Source organism: Mesocricetus auratus, unplaced genomic scaffold (genome assembly GCF_017639785.1).
Source record: "Mesocricetus auratus isolate SY011 unplaced genomic scaffold, BCM_Maur_2.0 Super-Scaffold_100691, whole genome shotgun sequence".
Lineage (NCBI taxonomy): Eukaryota > Metazoa > Chordata > Mammalia > Rodentia > Cricetidae > Mesocricetus > Mesocricetus auratus.
Window position 1 is genome coordinate 43,217,694 of NW_024429267.1, and position 17,382 is coordinate 43,235,075.

Consider the following 17,382-nt stretch of genomic DNA (forward strand, 5'->3'; position numbering starts at 1 on the left):
ACACACACACACACAATACAAACAAACAAAACAAGTAGGTCAGTCAAAAAGAATAGAGGGCCCAGAAATACACCCACATTTTACAGTCACCTAATGTTTGACAGAGCTGTCAAAAACATCCATTGGTAAGAAGACGGCCTCTTTAACAACGACACTGAAACAGCTTGATTTCTACGTGCAGATGAACAAAACTTGTCACTTACCCTACACAAAAAATAAATTCCAAAGGGATCAAAGAGACCTGAAGCTTAAAACTGCTAGAAGAAGACATAGAGAAAATATTTCAATGCCATAGCCAAGAACTTTCTGAAAAGTACTTCAATGGTACAGGAAATAAGCCCAAGAATTGACAAGTTTAGTTACATGAAATTAAATGGTTTCTGCACAGCAGAGGAACTATCACCAGAGGGAAGAAACAACCTACAAAATGGGAAGATGGTCTTTCCCAACAATACATCAGACAAGGGATTATTATAAAGAACTGCAAAAATAAAATGCCAAAGACTGTATCATTTGATAAGCAAATGGGATAATGAACTAACTTGATAGTTCTCAAGAGAAAAAATGCAGGAGTTGGAGAAATAGCTCAGTGCATCCTCACAAGTGTGAGGACCAGAATTCAGATTGAAAATCCAAATGGGTGTAGCTGTGACCCCAGTGTATAGAAGGCAGATACGGAATCCCCAGAGCAAGCAACCAGACAGACTAACCAAACAGCAAGCTCTGGCTTTAGCAAAAAACATTGCCTCAATATATAAAATGTAGAGTGATCAAGAAAGGTATCCAGCATTGACCTTGGGCCAACATACTCATGCATATGCACTCACACACAGGTATCATACAACATACAGAAAACAATAAATACTGGAAATTATCCAACATCTTTAACCATCAATAAAATGCAGATTTAAAATGCTTTGAGATTCCATCTCAATGGCCACCAACAAAACAAATAACAAATATGGATGATGGTGTAGGAAGAGAGGGACCCTTATTCACTATTAGTGGGGAATGTAAACCTATGTAGCCACTATGGAAACCAGTATGGAGGCTCAACATAAAACTGAAAACAGAACCACCATACGACCAAGCTACACCACTCTTGGGAATATAACTGAAGGTCTACAAATCTACATTCCACAGAGGTGTTGCACCCCATGTTTATAGTTGACCTATTTACAGTAACTGGGCAATAGAGCCAGATGTTTCCCCAGTAGATCAATGGATAAAAAAATGGGATATATAACAGAATTTTGTTCAGCCATAAAGAAAAGCAGAATCATAACATTAGTGGGATGCAAACTGGAAATCATTACATGAAGTGAAATAACCAAACTTAGAAAGACAAATATCATGTTATCTCTTATATATGGAATTTAGTTTTAAAATTGTGTGTGTGAGAGAGAGGGAGAGACAGAGACAGAGACAGAGGGAGGGAGGGGAGGGAGGGAGTAGGGAGGGAGGGAGGGAGAAGAGGGAGAGAGAGAAAGATGACACTAGAAAAGGGACCATGAGAGGAAGAAGAAATCGTAAGGGATGAGGGGGACAAGAGGATAATAGACTAAAAAGGATAAGCAAGCAGAGGGGGCTGTCTGGGGGAGAGGATGGAATCAGCCAGGAGGGGGCACAAGGCATGGGCAGAAGAAGGATAATAATAAAATAGGATGACATTTATGTACGAAAGTCCCATAAAGAAACTCATTGCTTTTTATGCTGACCTAAAATATAAATGTTTAAAAATTTGAGTAGGGTGTCACAATAACTCAGGAAGTTGAAAGAGTAAAGACTATTCGGTGACCAGACAGAGGCTTTTGTTCTGTAGTTCCCACTTGAAGTGACAAGCTACTCAGGTTGTTCCTTGTAGGAGACAGGAGTTTTCCCATGAATGGCAAGAATGCTTTACCATAAAAGGTTGGGTTATTCCTGAGAGAAAATGTGTCAAAACTACTCTAAAACGTATCTGTGCCACAGACCACTCACGGAAATACTACAGTGACTTTCTCAGGGAGACGGCATTCTCTACACAGAATTTGGCCATAAGGGTTCTTGACTGTCCTCTGTAGAAGGAGCTGTTCTGCCATGGAACACAGAAGCCTTTTCTTAGTGGATTGTGAAATGCGAGACAGATACTCTGCCTTTCCCTGGCTGCCTGAAGACGTGGATCAATGAGACTGAACTTTCTCAACTATAATCTAAAGTTCCACTTGGTCAGGAAGAGACAGGGACTGTAAAAGACAGCAGAACTGCCTTCAGTCAAATTAATAACTAGTTTTATAGCAAAGTATTAACTTCTCTCATTTTTCTAATGAGCCAGATATGTCGTGTGCTCTTCAATTTTCTCTGTCTGAGGCCATGCCTCTCTCCAGGTTAATCAACATTTCTAAACAGTGCATTTGATTTAACTCTGTCTTTTCTTCTGGTTTCCCCCTTTCAGGTAGCTATAGATTTCACTGCCTCTAATGGAGACCCCAGGAACAGCTGTTCCCTGCACTACATCCACCCGTACCAGCCCAATGAGTACCTAAAGGCCTTGGTGGCTGTGGGAGAGATTTGCCAAGACTATGACAGGTAAGAGGCTTCAGGCATCAGCTGTGGTCTTATCGCTTAAACGGGGTCCCACAGCTGTTGGCTGACCCATGGCAAAACAGTGGTAATCAATTCCAGCAACTCCTCATGTAGAGACTTGTGAAAGAAAAGAATAAAAACCTTGTGCCTGATATTTCATTCAGTACCTAGAGAAACTGAGTTGGTTCCACATTCACTTCAGTGAGACAATTCCCTGTCAGCTTTCTGCTCTGTTAGGTCTGTGAAGTCACTAGACAGCAACCTAACTTACATTATGTGGACTTAGCGTGAAGCTATCCTTGCTACCCGCACTTTGTTCACGAACCAACATTGTCTCTGACCTGCTGAACCCAGTTACAGCCCAAGGAGGTTCTTGGATGTCCGAGTTTGAGAAGCATGGCTTTATTGGATGTTACTGTGTTCATTCTGAATACTTCACATCTCTTACACAAGGGCCGTCACTTTTAAAAGAATAAAGCTAAAGGAAAGCTAAGTCATATACTATCACACAGACGGAGATGGTTATTTGAGTGACAATCTTTCTTACTATGCACATTGAGTTCAATGTCACTGTTTTAGATCTTGTGTGTGTGTTCATATGTATGCAGAGATGATCTTGACATTCAATCAGTAGTATTTATTTCTCCTTGATGATAAATGCTGGCCTTTCCCACCAAAGTATTTCTCTGAGAGGAGTGATCAACATAACTGCATTAACACTGGATTTGGGCTGTCCCTGTAGTATCCCTGCACAGAGGGAAGGAGTGCAGACATTTGCTTAAGGCTTTTTGAGGTAGAATCAATGTAAACATAAACATATACATCTCAGAGGACCCCTGGTGTGATTGTGAAACAAGGCTACTCAGTAATGAGATGTGAACAGCTGACCTTTAATCTAAGAAAATAAACAAAGCAACTCTATCCTCTGGGTTTAGAGAAATTTCAACACATAATGTGATTTCTGTTCTTCCTGAGTTCATTATTGGTAACAACCATGCAAAAAACAAAAAACAAACAAACAAAAAAACTGTTACTGCCACAGCACAGCAAAGGGCACACCCTTGTGAAACCCAGAGCATGTGTTGTAAGAAAGGTCCAATTAGTCTCCCGCATGCTGAGTCTCTGTATTAGACCTGGTCAGCAAAAATACCCCCAATGTGCCATAGGACACTTGAAGAGTAGATCAGAGGGTTCTGTGAGATCAACTAGCAATAAACATGCACAAAAATTTTTGCCAGTATCTCTTGCTGCACCCCTAAATCATACCTTCAACAAGTGTGTGATGATGGCTATTATTGGTTGTTTACTTGACTGTATCTGGAATTGACTAAAACCCTAGCAGCTGGGCATATCTGTGAGGGATTTTTTTTAATTGAATCATTCAAAGTAGGAAAACCCACTTTTAATCTGGATCTTTTGAGGCAGGGATATCTACTTTTAATGTGGCCCACATCTTCTGGTGGAAGCGTATATGTAGCCCATAGAAGAAGGAAGGTTTTGCTCTTGGCCTGCTTGCTTTGACTGGCAAGTCCTTTCCTTCACTGGCATTCGAGGCTACCTCTTCAGAATTCCTGTGTATACCGAAGACCAGCTGAGACATCCAGCCTTATGGACTGAACAACTACTGGATTCTTGGACTTTCCATTGGTAGACAGGCATTGTTGGACTAGACCATGGACTGTAAGCCATTCTAATAAATCTCCTATGTATGGAGATAAGGAGTTTTAGCTCTGATTTCCTCACTCTCTAATTCAGGGACAATTTCTGGAGGGGTTTTATCAGGTGGATATCCTTACTAGGGAGGATAGGGTCTGGGGCACTGCAGCTACGCTGTTTGGGGACTTCTTCAAACCTCCCCAACACACGGGGGTGGGAATTGTCCGCCTTCCTTCACTCAAACACAAGCTTGTTAATAATCCAATGTAATTTGTGTGTACAAGCAAGCAGATAAGAATGAAGGGAGGGGATGTTTTCAGGAGCCCTAATGTTTGGACCTTGAGATGCATATAATAGAGGGTATCTTTCCTAGTATAGTGCTAGGTAGGCACTGTGCTCAAGCTCAACCTAAGCAACATAGTAAGATCAGTCCCCATGTAAAATAAAAGTAACGTAAGTGGGTAAAAAACAATATATGGAATATATTACAAGAACTAGGAACCTGCAGGGAAGGAGGCATCCAATACTGAATTCCAAAGAGTGGAGTGGTCAGTTGTTAAGGAAAAGAGATGCTGAGACCTAGAGTCTGCATCTTGGTTCTGTATCACCTTCATTTTCTGGTCCAGACACCAGTCCATCATCAGGAAGCTTTTATTGCTAATCCCTACAAAGTGTCTTCATTTACAGGTTGCCTCACATGCAGAATGCCAACACTGTAGTCAGAGTGACTGGACATCTCTTAAAGACTATCTCTTTAGAATGCAAACCAGACAAAAGTTGACAGACATTTTGTATTCTCTCAAAAGCACAGATTTTATATAAACATAAGATATGCCACCTTAGGAGTTACATGAGTAGTCATTAGAAATGATCCCCTTTAAATTTGAATAGAATAAGTCTGAAGTCACCATGCCCAGCTAGACAAGAAAAACAACTTCGGGCAGCCCAGCAGAGCAACATTTCATTTGTGTTTAACGAAGGCAGCTCTACGTTAAAACGGGCAAATTCTAAAGAAGAAGAAGGGTTTGAAAAAACCTCCATGCTCTTTTCAGAGACTCCCTGGGAGAGCTTGGAATGCAAGCTGCTCCCTTGAAAGCTGACAAGGTTCAGCAGTTTCTCTTTTGTGTGGGTGGATAGACAGTAGACAGGCAGAGACGGGAAATTTCAAGACAGAGCTCTGGAATTAATTTATTCTTGCATCAAAGTCAAGAAGGTTGGTGCTTAAAAAGAAACACTCGCATAAAAACTGACAGAAGGCATCACCCCTCCTGCAACCACACAGGGGTTTTCAGTTCCTGTGAGCCTTAGCAATCCCTCTACTTCTGACAACCAATGGTGTTCTCTCTGCCTTGTACAAACATTGCTACTGGACGATTAGCAGGTGACCCATTGAGTAGAACAGCTTGAGGGGTACAAAAATCTCTTCTCTAGGAAACCTTGAAGGGAGGCTCTCCCAACCACAAAATAACTGTCCCCAAATCCAGAAGACAATGTTGCTGGCCTGTGCTATCCCTCACTCCAGCCCATGCCTTGACTGCCCACACAAATAAGTGTATGCACACACATGCATAAAGACATACATGCATGTATGTACATGCTTACATACACCCCTGGACACACACACGTACACATCCCCTGATGCAGCACACTTCCAGTAAACACTGTCAAGGCAAACACCAGAGTTCCCATCTGGAAGGGAATGAGAGACAGTTTTCTCTGGAGTCATTTTGAATGACCGCAGCCTGAGAGCACAGATTTAGGTTACTCCAACTGCCAGGTTCCAATGTGGAAACAGTCTCATGAAGTTTTATAGTTCCACAGAACAAGGCAAGTTTTAAATACATTGGTGAGTATATCAGCAAGGTGGTTATGGCAAAATGGGGAAGGCTTTTCTAAAGACCCAAGTTGCTATCTGATAATATTCTTAGCTTTCAGTGAGTGGGTCTGCTAAGCCAATAGATTAAAAGTTGTTTTATCTATTAGTCACAGGATGGTAGTTCCAACTTAGAGGTGGGAAGGGAATAGATATCCCAGGAGCTAAAGCTAGCCCAAGATAAAACAACTAGCCCCTGGATCTGAACATTCCAATGTCTCCACAGTATTGAATTTCTGATGAGTTAGTCTCTGCAGACACAGCTTCAAGAGTTCTCATTCATAGAATCTGTTCTTCTTATACACCTCTGTAGATGACTTTCTTTCCTGTCACCAGCCCCAAATAACAACATAGAGACTTCTTATTAATTATGAAAGCTCTGCATTAGCTTAGGCTTTCCCCACTAGGTCTTATAACTCAAAACAACCCATTTTTTAAATTAATCTGTGTTCTATCACGTGGGTTTTACCACTCTCCCATTTCATGTGCTCAACTCATTCCACATATTGATGGCATCCAGATTCATCTCCTATTTCCTCTCTCTCTCTCTCTCTCTCTCTCTCTCTCTCTCCCTCCCTCCCTCCCTCCCTACCTACCTACCTACCTACCTACCTAGAAGTTCCACCTATACCTCCTGCCTAGATATTGGCCATTCAGCTCTTTATTAAACCAATCACAGCAACATATCTTCACACAGTATAAAATATCCAAGAACACACCTCAGTGTCAAGGTGTCATGCTTTTCTTTTTTTTTTTTTTTTTTTTTTTTTTTGGTTTTTTCGAGACAGGGTTTCTCTGTGGCTTTGGAGGCTGTCCTGGAACTCACTGTGTAGACCAGGCTGGCTTCGAACTCACAGAGATCCGCCTGCCTCTGCCTCCCGAGTGCTGGGATTAAAGGCATGCACCACCAACGCCCGGCGGTGTCATGCATTTCTTGAGGGCAGCATAGCTATGGGTCTCAGAAAACATCTACTGTCCTTTGATAAAAAACCTGGTCTGGACCTGTGACCTCAGCTACTTTGTGAAATGAGATGGGAAGACTACAAGTTCAAGACCAGCCTAGGAAGTTTGGTGATACCCTGTCTCAAATTTTTAAAAATAAAGCAAAAACATGACTGGAATTACAGTTTAGTGGTAGAGCGCTTGCTTAGAATTAATGAGACCCTGGCTTCAGTCCCTAATACCAGGAAAGAAAAGGGCAAGGAGGGAGAAAGGGAAGGCAGCCTGTCTGCGATTGAGACCAAATATGTTACTATGCAAGCACAAACTGCTGGTCTAGAGATGTGGTCGCCTCAGAGTGAATCAGGCAGGAGTGTGCTAGGTCCAGTATTAAGAGACTTGTTATAACTGAAACCCAGGAGGTGGTGGCGCACGCCTTTAATCCCAGCAATAAGGAGGCAGAGGCAGGCAGATCTCTGTGAGTTCCAGACGAGCCTGGTCTACAAGAGCTAGTTCCAGGATAGCCTCCAAAGCCACAGAGAAACTCTGTCTTGAAAAACAAAACAAACAAACAAAAAACAAAAACTGAAAAAGAACTGAAACCCAATCTGACAGGCATTTAGATGTGCAGAACACTGGGCTGGTGAGCAGAAAATAGGGATCCTAACTCAGTACAGCCTTTGCCACACCTCACCTCAGCCCATCGGGACTCTCATCTTTGTCTGCACACCAAAAACTCTCACCCTGGAAGCTCCAAATATGCTGATACTTGAGTCTCCTCCAATAGACTGATTCCACTGTCTCCCATACACCTACAAACAGGGATTTTGTTGTTGTTGCTCTAGTCATTCTCCAGGGTTGAAGCCACCACTAAGTGAGGAGTGGTTAGAAAGTCAACATCCCCACTGCAACTCCTGGATACCACTCGCCTTGTGTGGGCATCAAAAACAAAAAGCATCATGGTAGAATTTTCCACATGTAGCTCAGTCTGGTGGAACACAGAGGTATGTCAATAAGCCACAGTGTTGTGGCTCATACCTAGAATCCTGGAACTAGCAAGGCTGAGGCTGGAGGACCACAGGAGTTCAAGGCCAGCCTGGGATACATGGAGAAACTATATCTTAAACAAAAGCAAACATAGTCCCAGGCCAGCATGGCCCAGAAAAACCTCCTGTGTAAGGATGGAGAGTGTGTGAAGGAAGGGCCCATTGCACCCCATTGGAAGAAGGGTGGAGAAGGAGAGAACCTTGACAGTGGTCACTGGGCTAATCAGTGTTCTGACAGACACAAACCCTGTGTTCCAAGAACATAAGTGGAGTTCTTATTCTGCGTCATTAGGACCAGATCAGCCCCTTGTGGAGAATAGAGTCAACAAGGATGACAGGAGTGATGACGTACCCTTAAAGGGGCCTGACGACGGGTTCACACCCAGCTCTGTACCTTTGTTCTCATGAGATTTATGTCTTTGACTGCAAATTGAAGGCAAGCCTAGTTTCCTTTGCAGAGCCCATGCACCTCTGTAGTAAACAGTGGGGGGTGTGATCTTAAGACTCAAAATTCATTCTTTAAAAATGAACTGAACACAAAACGATTGCAGTGTCATATCTAGAGGTCATGTTGGGCAAATGACCTTCAGAGGCTTTGTTGCCTTGTTTGGTTTGCTCATTTGCCTCTGAAAGGGTCCTGTAAAACTATGCAGCTCTCACACAGTATTTCATTGAAAACATCTTTCCTTGTCATAGGCTTTAGATAGTGATAAGAATTGAAAGTTCTGAAGTCTTATAAATACAGACATTTAAAAATAGACACTCATGCAACTCTTATAACTGCCCAATAGAATCTAAATGCTATGCAGATTGAATATTGACAATCACCTTTTTTTTAACAAAAAAATACCTGAACCACCTGAACCAGCTCTTCAGTTTCAAATGAGAATTTTGTTTCTTCACCAACTCCTTTTCTGATTCCCTCCTCCATAGAATTTGCTTCCAGTGTATCATTTTTAAAACCAACACATTTGGGAACATCAAGCCCAGAGCTTTGTGCATGCAGACACTTTACTTCTGAATCCCTTCTCTAGTCCTCAGTGTATCAGTATAAATTTAGTTTGATGTCATTTTGATGGTCATTGCATCACAAATGTCTATAAGGAAAACACAGATATTGCATGCATGTAATTGTTAATTTCTAAAATGATTCATTATGAAGAGATTCAAACTATTCTAAAATTATCTCTAGATTGAATTTTTATTACAGTTCTACTTTGAATATTGTTGATCTAAAAAGCATTCCTGTGTTAATTTTAGAGCTTAATTATTGTTTAGAAGAAGTGTAAAGGTTTTGGAAACCAGTTCTCAACAAAACAGATAGTGTGTGTGGAGGTGTGTATGGTGGTCCAGTTTGTTTATGTATCTATGGAGAAGGGCTACCTATTGTTCATAATGCAGAACCTAGCATCAATTCTAACCCATTTTTGCCTGTGTCGATGTGTGTGTGTGTGTGTGTGTGTGTGTGTTAAGAAATTTGCTCTTATAAACAAATATGTAAAGTCGGTTTTAACTTGCAGTACTGCTCAATAGTTTCAGTGACATAACCACCCCCCCAAATTCCCATAATAGTTTATAATCAAAGCCTACTTAGGGGATGAAGTCTAGAGAGATGATTCAGCAGTTAAGAACACATATTTCTCTTGCAGAGGACCTAAGTTTGGTTCCCAGAACCCCCATCAGAAGGCTCAAGACACCAGTAACTCTAGCTCCAGATCTCCTTCTTCTGGTGTTCCCTGGACCCTGCACTCACATGCACATGCCCATAGATAAACAAACACACATGGAGATCATTAAAAAGAGAATAAATCTTTAAAATATATTCCAGATATTCTTGCCATGGTATACATGTGGAAGTCAGAGGAGAGCTACCAGGTATTGGTTCTCTACTTCTATCATGTGTGTCCCAGGAGTAGATCAAGCTTGGTCGTCAGGCTCGGTGGGGTCAATCACTTTTACCAACTTTCTAGCTCCCTAAAAATTATTTTAATCATTTAACTAACACAACACATCCTAAATTCTTCTACATAGTTTTAGATATTGAACCCAAAGACTTCTATGTGGTAGGTAGCTGTTCTACAATTTAGCTACACCCCAAACAATTTTATTTTTCAGTTTTTTAAGACAGGGTTTCTCTGTGCAGACTAGGATGGCCTGGAGCTTGTTCTGTAGACTAGGCTGGCCTCAAACTCACAAAGATCCACCTGCCTCTGCTTCCTGGGTGCTGGGTTTGAAGGCGTGCGCCACCACCATCCAGCCCCAAGAAATTTTTAAAGTGAAATTGACAATGACCTGAGTTGTAGAAGATTTGGTTCTTACTGAACTTTGTAGAAATTTCCCTTTCCTTGATGTTTGAATCTTGTGCTTGGTAATTGAATCTTGGTACTCAGTACTTAGTGCTTGAATCCTGTAGAATAGCTCCTTCACTTGATACGTCAGTTTCTGTTCTCTGAAGCAATGCAGCATGGCAGTTGAGACTTGGACAAAGTAGATAAAGAGGAAATATGAAGGGAAACGTGTGAAGGCAACGAAGCCTCACCATCACCGATGCTCCCAGAAGATCAATTTCAGTGGAGAATATGAATGGAAGTAGAAGAATTGAATGCTGACTTCCCTTTAAATAAAAGAAAGCAACACTCTTATGTCCCCAGAAAACTGTTGCATTTCTATCCATGGACATAAGTTTTAAGATGACTGTGTGGAAAACAGCCCTTATCAAATGCCCAAGTGCTCTGAAAGGCCATCTTGTTTGCATTGACCTTCGCTGGCATGTACATTGGCATGTAAAATGCCTCCCTTCATGTGTATTAATGTCTTGCCTTAGCTCAGTGTTTCCCTAGTGGAGAGAGTGCACATGTGCTTAAAAAATCCAATTTCCCATCTGGAGGTATGTGGACACTGGACGTGGCCATTTCCTACAAAACTAAGGATAGCTGATACGTCACAATGGAAGGACATGAACCCCTTTGCTGTGTTTTTTGCTTTGCTCTGACAGTAAGAAATGTAGCCTTTACCAGTGTGATGATATGCCTGAAATTTCCAAGTGGGCAGTGTTGCCTGTGCTTGTCTCATAACAGTTGCTAATGGCCCTTTTGCTCAGTGCCAGGTAAATCCAGTTCTGCTTTCTTTGAAGTGTTCTCATACTAAAGCTTCCTTTTGTTCAACTTCCCTCCCTTAGTCATTGCATAAGACTCCTTTCTGACTGCTTTTATTTTTACACAGGAGGAATGGACTTTAAATGTATTATGCTAGGCTTGGAGTTTTTTCTTCAGTATGTTTATTAAGTGGAAGCTTTACGGTGGCTGACTTCAGAAAGCTCAGCCCTTCTGGAGCATTAATTATTCTCCTTGTAGGTGAGGCGTTTTCCCTACCATCGTACTCTCCAAGCTCAGTTACATAACAGCACACGAAACTCAGCAAACTTCAAACCCCCAAGGGTGGTTTAGCAGGTATAAAAGGAATATCATTAAAGCACTTGGTACTGGGTTAGTGATTAAAAGTAGAGACAGCATTAGCTCTACACACATACTCACCATACCCCTCCCAAAATGAGAGAGAAAACTTATCAAAAGAAAGTAAAGGATATGACACTTCCCAGAATTCCTGGTTCTAACTCCTGAGGCATCGCTGCTGTGGGAGATCCAGGACCCGTGCTCCAGCCAGGAAAGTCTACTAACTTAGCCAGAAAGACCTTCCCACCACCACCACTCCTTCTTGTCAAAGGAGAAAGGGATGAGGAAAAGTCTTCCAATCTTTCGAAGGACTGGGAGTATTTTCTTTTTCTCCTTAGAGCTGTGACTAATCCGCTATAAGCTGTGGTGCCTGTGCAACAAGCAAGTCTAACGTATCAGGTGAAAGCCTGGAGATTTATATGAAAGACAAGACGTCCAGCCATTTGTGCTAGGAGAATGTGTGTGTGTGACTTTATTATAAGGAGGGAGCAGCCTTATACACAGACTTGCAGCACAGTGGAAAAACCTCAGGTGTAAGAGTTCATGTTTTCAGCTAAACACCGAACTGAACTCCTGGAACCCAGTGACAGAGATGGAGGAGTGATGAGCAAAGCAGTCAAGACCGTGCTGGTGAAACTCACAAAGACAGCTGACCAGACAAGGGAGAGCTCTTGAACCCCAAACTGATGGCTGAGAGGCCAGCAGGGGACTGATCCAGACTCCCTGAATGTAGTGTCAGTGAGGAGGCCTCAGCAATTTCTGGGGCCTTGGGTAGTAGATTAGTGTTTACCATGGCATACAAATTAACTTTGGGAGCCCATTGTACATGGAGGGATGCTCTCTCAGCCTGGACACATGGGGAAGGGCCTAGGTCCTGCCCTGCATGAAATGACAGACTCTGGAGATCCCCCATGGAGGGCCTCACCCTCCATGGGGAATGGTGTGGGGATTGGGTGGGGGTCTGGGGGTCTGGGGATCTGGTAAAGGACCAAGGGAGGAGGGGTGGGAGAGGGAACTGGGATTGACATGTGAAGCATGCATGTTTCTAATTTAAATAAAAACATATATTGAGAAAAAAAGGTTGTGTTTTCATAATTAGAGGAATACCAGTGGGGTAAGGCTGGGGCTGTCAGCCAGGACTAGAAAAGAGAATGCACCAGTGGTTATTGGCTGACTAGCAATTCACAGAGATGGACCCAAAAATAAGCTACGGCAAGTCTCTTACTTATCAGAAATGATACTTTCTCTAACACATGTTAGATGCAATGTACAACAGAGACTGACTAGACAGCTATGAGGAGACGAGGGAGTTCATGATTTATGGAGTATTTCAATCCTCACTTTGGAGAACTCTGGTTTCTCTAGATCTGTAATCCTGCTCATGTGGAACTGACTGCGTGTTGGAAGGTTGTCATCAAAGTTGTCATGGGTTGCTAACAACTTCTAAATCAGGAAAGGATAGGTGAGAATCTTGCTGTTACTTTGAGTTTCTTGAAGTCACTCAGAAAGTGGGACTTGACCCAGGCTAAATGTCTTCTTTTCTTACAGTGGATGAGGTGAGCCCTAATATCAATTTCTTCTTTGCCCTTGACTAACTGAAAAAATGCAAGAACAAATCTCAGTTGAGTTCTTTGTAAGAGAGAAGACAAACAAAGATACATGGCGTGAGAAGGGCATGCCTTCTCCCAGGACCAACATTTCAGATCTCTACTACAGCACACAATTTGCTTAAGAAAGGTCTTGTTTGTTGCCTACTCGGGGACCTAGATCCTGGAATTGCTAGTAGATGTTTAGTACAGTGTGTGTGTGTGTGTGTGTGTGAGAGAGAGAGAGAGAGAGAGAGAGAGAATTAGAAAACCATGGGTTTGGGAGTCCCATAAACCTTTCTGGTGATGTTTACTCTATCTTCCTAAGAATAAATAGAGTGAGTAGAACTCCCAGGGTTTTAGGTAATATTTACAGCACCTGGGATAGTGCTAACCAATTGTGTGTGTCAATAAATGTTAATGCTTCCCTTCCCCATCCTCTTAACTAGGGTGTAGTACAATTTGGGTTAAGATACAACACACATGAGCACACAAATTAGAAGATAAATTCTAGTGATCACAAAAGAGACCAAGACAAACAAAGGGTAGGTGTGACTCTCCTGGATCTTCATCAGAATTATGCTGCATACAGCCATGTCGTATTGACTTAAATGGATAGATTATCTGTCACTGGCTACTTATGGAGCAGACATTTAATGAAAAATACAAGGATGAAGGTTAAGGTACCGGGCAGTCAGGGTCAACTAGCAGTGGAAATGTAAAATATCAATACACCTGGGTGCTATGGCACATGTCCGTAATCTCGGCACTTACAAGGTTGAAGCTAGAGGACTGCCATGTGTTAGAAGCTTGTCTAGACGACCTTGCAGTCTGGGCTGTGGAGTGAGGCCCTGGCTAAGAAACATAAACAAAAAAATATCTTAACACAAAACACAGGGTCCCTTTGAGTTTAGGAAGTAAGAAAAGACATGCAAACAATTTGTTATTGCATATGTATATGCTTAAAGTGGAGGGCACAGTGAATCCTATAAAGGAAACCATGATTAGTTAGGTAGACGCCTTCAAAACTTTGTGCCTTTTGTATGGCTGGTGTCTGAGTATATCAGAAGAGGAATTGGATGTCCTGGAACTGAAGTTGTAGATGACTGTGAGCTGTCATGTGGGTACTAGGAATTGAACCCAGGTCCTCTGCAAGAACAACAAGTTCTCTTAACTACTGAGGCATCTCTTCAGCCTTTGTGCCTTTTGATACCTCCTGAGATGCTGGGTTGTCTGAGTTTGAAGCCTAGCTCTAGTCAGCAACGTCATCTTGAGAGGTACTTCTGTTCAAGCCTCCATGACGACAACAATGAAAGGAAATAATCATCTCTTGCTTTTAAAAAAATGTTTAAATTTTGTATATGGAAGACCCTAATTCAGTCAATGATAGGAGTTGCCAAATTCCTATTCTAACATCACCCACTATTCCAAAGAAACAGAAAATCAGAATGAGGGGTGTGGAATATGTGCAAATTCTTGGTCCATTTTACTCTTAGCTATCAAATTTAGGGAAAAAATCCTTAAGGGAAGAGGCTATATGCTAATGAGTAATGAATGGTAAGGACCGTCTCTTAATTCTGATTATCCATGCTCTTGCATGAGTCAGTGCTTTGCTTGGCAACATGTCCAGTGAGGTTAAGCAGGCTCGTGTTTCTCTTCCTTCTTAGATGAATAAATGAAGCGGCTTTTTTTTTTATTTAATTCCAGTGACAAAATGTTCCCGGCTTTTGGCTTTGGTGCCAGGATACCCCCAGAGTATACGGTGAGTGAGAAGAGGTTGGATCTTGTACTGTACTGTGGAAACTCATCTCAGCAATCACTATGGTGGTCCAAGAATGCCCTTGCCAAAAAAAGAAAGAAAGGAAGGAAGGAAGGAAGGAAGGAAGGAAGGAAGGAAGGAAGGAAGGAAGGAAGGAAGGAAGGGAAGCAAGAAAGAAAGAAAGAAAAAGAAAGAAAGGAAAAGAAAAAATGTTTCTTGGTGTTCTTGGTATGTATTTTAAAGGTTTAGTTACAGGGTTCCTTGGTTTAACTCACTGTCAGTATGGTGAGAGACTGAGAAAACACCCCAAACCATTGAATCACAGGGATTCAAGCTGTGTCTGTTCAGATCTCCCCAAGTATTGTCAGTGGCAATGTGTATAGTATATAGCTTGGATAGACAAGGAAGATCTTGATGGCTAAAGACAAACTTGAGATAAATAAACCAAGCAGGGTAGCTGTGGAGGATAAAGGGACAGTGGCCACACACCAGCTGCTTTGCCTGTGACCTCCCACTAAGAAAGGTTTCTGTCTTTTAATGAGGTGACCTATTTTTTTTAGTACCCAAGAGACTCACTGGTCAGAAATACCTTTGAAATGGAATTTTCCATGAAATTCCAAGTGATTTAATAAAACTGTCCAGATGTCAGACTATCCCATTTCTTTTTATCAGATTTTAGGGGAAAAGAAATAGCAAACAGTGTATCATCTAACCTTATGCTTAGGCACTGCCAGGCAGGGAAGTTTGTGATGGAAGATTACAGGCTAGATCACTTTATTCCCTTTTTTTCAGAAGTAGAAGGCACTCTATTTCACCTGTGTGTACATGAAGATCCCCATGCACTGTAATTCTGTTTGTCAGAATTATTCTTAAATGTCAACAGCTTAGCCAGTGCCTCTCCAAGCAACACCATGTCTATCAGTCAGCTTGAGTTAATTGAGTTCTTAGTTTTTTAAATAGGTGGGTACAAGTAAGAGCTCATTCAACTTTAACCCTTCAGTTTGTGGCCAGTTGAATCTAGAAACGAACTGTAGTTAGCATTTTCTATTCTCTTTTGCTGTAATCCTGCCAGCATTTATCTGATTCTGGGAAATCTTCCTGTCACCTCAGTTCCCCAGGGAGCTGAAAATTCACCCTCCATCTCAGATTGATTGTATAATGGCTTAAAATGGTGCCTGTTGCTTAACTCACAATGAATGCAATGCCATTTGTTTGCAAACCCTAAGCCCCGAAGGCCTCCTTACTGGATTCAAGTTGTAATTTTCCTTTCTTCCTCTTTCACAATTTCAATCGGTGCCTAGGTCTCTCATGACTTTGCAATCAACTTTAACGAAGACAACCCGGAGTGTGCAGGTAAGTCATAACAAGAAAGGAAGCCACTGTCTCAGAGCCTGACCTGTGTGTCCTCCAGGTTCAGTTTCTACTGGTGCTGCAGTTCAGTTGTGAGTGGCCACAGCACAGAAACAGAGCCACGCTGCTCCTTGGGGAACTGAAGATTACCCAGACCCTAAAACCAACTCGCTTAATGGCTCTTTCAACTCAAAGACCTGGATTTATACACTGAGTCTGCAATTCACATTTTCTGGGACCTGGGGTCAATTGTGTAACCTCTCTAAGCCTCTACTTTTTCACCTATAAAATAGATGCAGCTTCTGCCTCTTTAAGCTATGGTGATCTAATAAAGGCTTAAGTGGAGCAAAGTTTGTGGAAACAGTTGCTTTTGACTTAACTGACTCATTGCGATTTGATTCAATGGGGGAGAGGAGGCACCAATATACTGAGCTAGTATTCCCTTTTGCCTTAAGAACCTACATGTGTCTGTACCCTGTGCCTGTTAGCTTGGGGTTTTGTGGGACTTCTAACAGTGGGAGTGGGGTGTCTCCGACTCTTTTGCCTTTCCCTGGGATCCTTTTCTTCATACCAGGTTGCCTCATCTAGCCTTAATATGAGGGTTTATGCCTAGTCTTATTGCCTCTTGCTATGCCATGCTTGGTTGATGTCATTGGGGGGCCTGCTCTTTTCTGAAGGGACATGGAGGAGGTATTAATCTAGAGGAAAGGGAACAGGATGGGGAGAGAACTGGAAGGAGTGGAGGGAGGAGAAACTGCAGTTGGGATATACCATAGAAGAGAAGAATAAATAAAAAGAAAACAGAAAAACCTGCATGTGGTAAGGATAAGAACTATCTGTACAAAGTTAATGTTTTATTTTTGTGAGTATGCAAATCCATTTGGAGGGACTATGGAAGTGTTGATTTTTCAAATCTCACTTCAGGAATTCAAGGAGTCGTGGAAGCCTATCAGAGCTGCCTTCCCAAGCTCCAGCTTTATGGTCCCACCAACATCGCTCCCATCATTCAGAAGGTTGCCAAGTCAGCTTCAGAGGAGACCAACACCAAGGAGGCATCGGTAAGAAAAGGAACAGCCCCTCATATCAGGGGTTTACCCTGCCTCATTCTGATACTGGTCACGCCACCCATTCTAGTCTGATGATCAATTCTAAGTTT

The 17,382-nt window shown here is 42.1% G+C and overlaps 1 protein-coding gene across 4 annotated transcripts in view; it reads left to right on the forward strand.

Moving 5' to 3' along the window:
- Positions 1–17,382, forward strand: part of Cpne4 (copine 4) — a 473,640-nt gene that overhangs the window by 442,693 nt on the left and 13,565 nt on the right. For all 4 annotated transcript variants that reach the window (XM_040739639.1, XM_040739636.1, XM_040739638.1 and 1 more), the window contains exons 11-14: positions 2,435–2,568; positions 14,825–14,879; positions 16,178–16,229; positions 17,151–17,284. In XM_040739639.1, coding sequence (XP_040595573.1) covers positions 2,435–2,568; positions 14,825–14,879; positions 16,178–16,229; positions 17,151–17,284 — 375 coding nt within the window. The remainder of the gene's footprint in view (positions 1–2,434; positions 2,569–14,824; positions 14,880–16,177; positions 16,230–17,150; positions 17,285–17,382) is intronic.